At 35.4% G+C, this 6,449-nt stretch overlaps 1 protein-coding gene across 1 annotated transcript; it reads right to left on the bottom strand.

Annotated features, from left to right (window-relative positions):
* Positions 1–988: 988 nt before the first annotated feature.
* LOC110314795 (vomeronasal type-1 receptor 100-like) lies at positions 989–1,998 on the bottom strand. Its single transcript, XM_021189021.1, has one exon. It carries the CDS (start codon positions 1,973–1,975, stop codon positions 1,064–1,066), a length of 912 nt encoding a protein of 303 aa, XP_021044680.1. The 5' UTR covers positions 1,976–1,998; the 3' UTR covers positions 989–1,063.
* Between the last annotated feature and the right edge of the window lie 4,451 nt (positions 1,999–6,449).

Genomic DNA, 6,449 nt, shown 5'->3' with positions numbered 1-6,449 from the left:
ATAGCCAAGATTTTCTCCTGGCCTCCATGTGCACATATACACACATCCTTCAGCTGTACACACATACATACATACATACATACATACATACATGCATACATATACACAATAAACACATTGTACAACATGCATGTATATATAAATTTTTTACCAATAATATTTCTATAACTGTAGATAGAAAAATGTATAAATATGCAGGCACATAATATTTTTATATAACTAATTATGTAATTGTTGAAAAATCTAAATTTTATACTCACATTATTTTTATGGATCCAGAAAAATTAAGGAACAGAATTATAGCTACAATAAAATATTGAAACTATTATTTATTTATGTGCATATGTTCAAATCTTTTCAAAAGGTCTATCACCAAGGAACTTCTTTTCAGTAACTTCAGCATCAAAAGAATATTTAGGATATAAAGTAAAAAGTAGAAAGAGAATTTATGTGGAAATATCAACTTATTGTATACTATTAACTTAAGAACTCTATAGTACTTGGAAACAGGAATGTCAAAATATATATGTATAATAACACTAAATTTATTTAAATCATATGAAGAATCTTGCTTTGCTACTTAAACCATTGAAGTTAAAAATGAAACGTTCCAGCTGAATATGTAGCAAAGAATGGCTTAGTTGGTCATTAATGGGAGGAGAGGCCCTTGGTCTTGTGAAGGCTCTATGCCCCAGTGTAGGGAAATGCCAGGGCCAGGAAGCAGGAGTGGGAGGGTTGGTGAGCATGGGGAGAGGGGAGGGGATAAGTGTTTTCAGAGAGGAAACCAGGAAAAGGGATATCATTTGAAATGTAAATAAAGAAAAAATCTAATTAAAAAAAAGAAAAAAGAAAGAAAAAGCACGTGCATTTTAGAAGTCAAGTAATTGGGTCTGCACAGAATAACTCCTTATAACCAACTATATCTGTAATTCTTCAAGATCCTATGTACTCTTCTTACCTCTGTGGGCACCGGGAATATACAATGCATACATGCTGACCTAAAACTTATACATATACACAAAAGTAAATTAGTAGGTCTTTAAAGAAAAGAAAAAAAACATATTTAAAAAAAATTCTGGTGGTACTTTGACTGCATGTTTTCCAACATAATTATTATTCTATTATCAGAACTGATATGTACCAAAGGAGTAATTGTGGGATAGGCATACATCACAAACTTCTGAACAGTCAGGACAATTGGGTCATACATCCATAACATGACTGAGGTGGATGAGAGGATGAAGTCCACCCAGTACATGACCACAAAGAAAACCACCAGTAGCAAGATGGTCTGGGTGGCCCTTTTCTCAGGGGATGCTCTCAGGTGGCTGATGCTATGAAGATGCCTGCATTGCCTCTGATGTCTGAACAAGACAATCACCATGTATGTGCTTGTAGTCAGCATGACTCCTACAAGAAAAATATCTCTGGAGATTGACACTGTTAAAATCAATCCTCTGATGATGTAGTTCTTGGATAAGAGTGTACAGGATTTAGTGACCTTCATCTGGTTGGTTTCACTTAAGTTGGTAAAACCACCAGCATAGAAAATCTGGTTACTACTGTAGAACAAATTGAAAGACCAAATACAGAAGAAAGCATAGATCAGGTACATTTTCAGTCTTTGTTTAAATTTTGCCAACAGTGAGGCACTGGGACTGATTGTGACAGCCTGGACCACACTCAGGAGGCAGGTGGTGCAGATCGAGAGGCCTCTCATCACCCTGCTTATGTAAAATATTGTCTTACATTTGAAGTCATTCTCAATGTTCAGTGTCTCAAATATGTCTGTAATCCAAATATCTCCTCCAGTGAGGATCATCATTATGTGAACGAAGGTCAGTTGACAGGAGATCAGGTCCGTGGGCTTAGGTCTGTGACCTAGGATTATGAAAGCATAGAATAAAAGAAGAAACATATTGGCTAAAACTCCAAGTCCAGCTTGGAAATAAAGAACATTCTTGAATAAGGACATAAGTGGAGAATGTATTCATCGTAAGAGCATAATAGAAGATTACTTTACATTTCTGAAAAAAAAGTAACAGATTATTACAGTTATGAATGTTCCTAGATGTCTCACAGGTTAGTCCCCATCCCAATACCTCTGTGAGAGAGAACTTCAGATTAAAGAACTGTCAGCTACCAAGACAAATTTTTCTTTTCTTTTTGGAAGAAAAATATAAATTGTTAATAGAATAGAGTACTAATGGCTTCTTAGGTTGATATTTTACCTACCTACCTCTTTGTTTAGTATTTAACTCCTAGCATTGTCTAAGAAGGCCCCCTTTTCCTATTTCTCTGATTTGATACCTGTACCCTGCTTTTCTGCTCTTTATTGCTCCAGCCCCCTCGCCTACCCTGCAGTGGTCCTATTTTGCTTTCCTGGTTTCTGTAGTTACTACATGCTATCTAATGACATCTGAAGATGTGGAGCTGAGAGCCTCTAGCAAGAGGGAATATATAACATTAAGACATACAGTGTTTTCAACACATGGTGTCAAACATGAAACACTGAAGATGACCAGATAATGATCCTGTTAGCAAATTTCCATTTTAAAAGAGATTCATTTTTATGCAGAGGAAAACAAGTTCCCCAGTATTATCATATGTCATCAGTAACCACACATTTTTTTTACAGTTTCACTCAACAGTCTTATATTTAGTGCCTATTTTAGTTATTTGGCCTATTTACCACCAGAGATCATCTTGTAACATACCCATTAATATGATAATATAAATCAAACATTGCATAGTCATATGATTTTAGCTCCCCACACACTTTATCTTGTAAAGGAATGGATCATCCCAGTTGCCAGAGCCAAGATTCTGATTATCTTACCAACATATATTTACTACACAGTGAGGTTCTGCTTTAAAACGCTCCAGACGCATGCAGGCTCAGTGGTCAAAAGCACTTCTTGCTTTGGAACGACCTGGGTCTGATTCTCTAGAACGACATCATGGCTTGGAACCATCATGACTCTAGTTCACATGGGTGCATTGCCCTGTATGAAATGCATGCAAGTTGTGCACACATAATACATGTAGGCAAAACATACATATATGTAAAATAAGATAAATGAACAAAGCTCCAGGATAACTGTGAGAGACCAGCCTCTGCCTTCTTGTTCTCTCTTGAAGGTAACCAAGGGTAAAGTGTATCCATGGCAGTAAGACTTGGTCTTACAAAAAATTAGGGTTGCTTTTTAATTTTAAAATATTTACCTGTCTAAGGTCAATGCTACTTTGCAACAGTAGTTGGCCTCTCTGACTTTCTTTGATGNCAGAAACAGCAGAGTATCTGGCCTTTAGCATCTCATTGTAATACAGCAGAGGTATTGAGTAAAGGATTGATTGCTAGGTATTTTCCCTTGCCCAGAAGCCTCACTTCTAGCTTGTCAGGAAGGAGGGAGTTTAAACCAATAAATTTTATTGAACGTGGAGAAGAGAGTCACTCACAGATGGAAAAACTTTTACCCAAGCAAATATGCCTAACCTCACACACATTCATATACAAATCCATGAATATACACTCATATACCTTTATGATAAGATTTTCAGGTACTTTTCTCGTAAATACTTACATACACACAGCTATACTTATATAAACATGGATCAAAAGCCCATGCGTAAGTACAGAAAGAACTCACTCAATCTTTATGAAAAATTAACTCCAATCTATGTAGCATAGAAAAAGAAAAAGCTTCTACCCTTTCATTGTAAATGAATTAAACCCAAGTCTGTAAGAAAAATCTTTATCCTCTTTAGTAAGCCTAAGCCCTGTTGTTAAGAACAGAACTGTTCTGCCTCATGCTAAGGAGAAGCCTGCCTGCACTTTCTGCTTTCTTTGCAGGTTCTTTGTCCCTCTTTCTCTCTGCATTCTGTCTATCTCACTCTTCTTATATTCATCTTTATTTCTGAGGTAAAGAAAAGAAGGGAAAATCTATCAGACTATGCTCTCCTAATTTCCAAGTAGCTCTCTAAATTTCTAAGTTACTCTACTCTTCTGCTCTTCTTCTAATCCTCCTCTTAATCCTGATCTTTCCTTCCTTTCTGCTGTAATAATGTCATATAATGTAATTGTTCCTAGTTTTTTATACCTTTCTCGGGGAATAGATCACATGATAAAAGTTTACCATGAGTTTATACATGAACGCAAATCATAAATTGCATATGAAATTTACAACAGAGATGTTTACACACATTCTCACTAAGACTAGACATTATCTGTCACTAGCTCTTCAGGCTCATTGAAAGCTAAAAAAAGAAAAGAAAAGAAAAGAAAAGAAAAGAAAAGAAAAGAAAAGAAAAGAAAAACAAAACAAAAAATGAAAAAAAAACACCATAATTTCTGTACTAAGTTGTCATTGAAACTCAGCCAATATTTTATCCTCTGTTCTTGCATTTACCCTCATCAGTTAATTTCCTTTTATGGCCTTCATTTAAGGGTTTTACAATCACTTGGAATGTGTTCTAGGTTGTAAATCCCTGGTTTTTATCTCAGAAACAATTTGTGACGCTTGGATGTGGGCAGAGTTCTAATAGTAGTTTTCTTATAAAAAATGGCTATAATAACAGTCTCACTATAAAGGGCTTAATAATTACTAATATTTTTGAGAAATTCTTACTATATCATTATTCAGAATTAAGAAATCATCCATTTGTCTATGGAACATCACTACAAGACAGTACATCCTCATTGATTTGAATAAATCTGCCCCAAAATGTGGGCTAATACTTAGTGATATATATAATGACAGAAAAAGCATATTAATAGCAGAAATCTTTCCTAAAATGTAGTTACTTCAGCTTTGTGTAGCAGGGCTCATACACCATAGTTGTACAGTCCATGGTGAAAGCAGCTCAGTGAGACCACCTGCTAGATATCAGCCTCTCCTCACTGGTTCCTGGCAGATCATGCTTAGTCCGAGCCTTGGTCTCCAAACTGTGAGAACTCTAGCCCAGTTCTAGTTTTAAAAGTACAATTAATTTGTTAACATACCACATCTTAATAGTATGAAAAGATGATCACGTTATAAGGTAGAAGATAGTAATCTAAAATGTTTTTTTAATCCTAAAAATATGAATTCAATTTCTCTACTTCATATTCATTGCTTTGGTAAATAGTTATCATTTACAGAAAATGATACATCTTCTAATTCATCACCAGGCATCTTCTTTTGAGCCTACTGGAGCTGAGAGTTGATGAAAAATGGCCATAGTTGCCATAGGTAAAAACATAAATATGCACATGAGTTGTTAATATAGATATTCACTGAGAAAAATTGTGTTGTATTTGAAAAGAACATTGCAGTGTTGGGGGCTTCCACATTAGTTTCGCTTGTATTCTTTAGTTGTAAGTAGTAAGACCCAGGGTATATCCATAACCATTTATAATAGTGGGAGACCACCCTGGATAAATTGGCACAGTCAAAAGACTTAGCAGTCTGCAGCTAGCTATCTGAAGAGGCATTCAACAACAATAACAAAAACAACAACAAAGACAAAGCAGAAAAGGAAGAAAGAAAGAAAAAAAGAAAGAAAGAAAGAAAGAAAGAAAGAAAGAAAGAAAGAAAGAAAGAAAGAAAGAAAGAAAGAAAGAAAGGAAGGAAGGAAGGGAACAGAAAAAGCTGCTTCATGAATAGTTCTAAATTCTTCCATGAAAAAAATCCCTCTGCTCTTCATCATCACAATATGTGATTTAACAACAACCGTGTTTTATGAATTTAGAGGGATCTTTGTAATCTACATTTTGGGGAATTAATAATATAAGAAATATACAAATGTACTAAATCTTACGCATCATTTTCATTTTAAGCTTCACCACATTTAGTAATGAGTAGTGAGTAATGACCTAAAAGCTGTATGAGAGACCTCAGAGAAAACATAAATTGAGCATGTGACTTTCAGGTGACAAGTGAAATTGTTGGCTGATGTACCGTCCTCTGCCAACAACATGACAAAATCTTCAAGGAATCTCATAAAGATGAAGAATTTAATCACTCAAATTTGTTCCATGAAGTTTTTATGAAATATATAATGCCAGCAAGAATTGTTATTACTTTTTAAATAAGTACTAATTGATAATGTTTACTTGATAGTCTTAAACAACTTAAATGTATGAATTGTTCTTTGGAAATTGAGTTTAGTGTAGGTATGTAAGTATACAAACACTGACTAGAATATTACACTTTTACAGTATGAGCCAGTTCCCCCGAGATGAAGCAGCAGCAGCAGCAGCAGCAGCAGCAGCAGCAGCAGCAGCAGCAGCAGCAGCAGCAGCAATGTCACTGTAGAGACTGTGGGGAAGCATTCATACCCACAGCATCATCATAAGTTGTGTTGTGTGAGTTTGGGAAAGATAAGAAAATGTTCACTCAAAGTGTGTGTGTGTGTGTGTGTGTGTGTGTGTGTGTGAGAGAGAGAGAGAGAGAGAGAGAGAGAGAGAG

The sequence above is a fragment of the Mus pahari genome, unplaced genomic scaffold (assembly GCF_900095145.1).
Source record: "Mus pahari unplaced genomic scaffold, PAHARI_EIJ_v1.1 scaffold_6096_1, whole genome shotgun sequence".
Lineage (NCBI taxonomy): Eukaryota > Metazoa > Chordata > Mammalia > Rodentia > Muridae > Mus > Mus pahari.
This window is presented reverse-complemented; position numbering and strand designations above follow the sequence as displayed.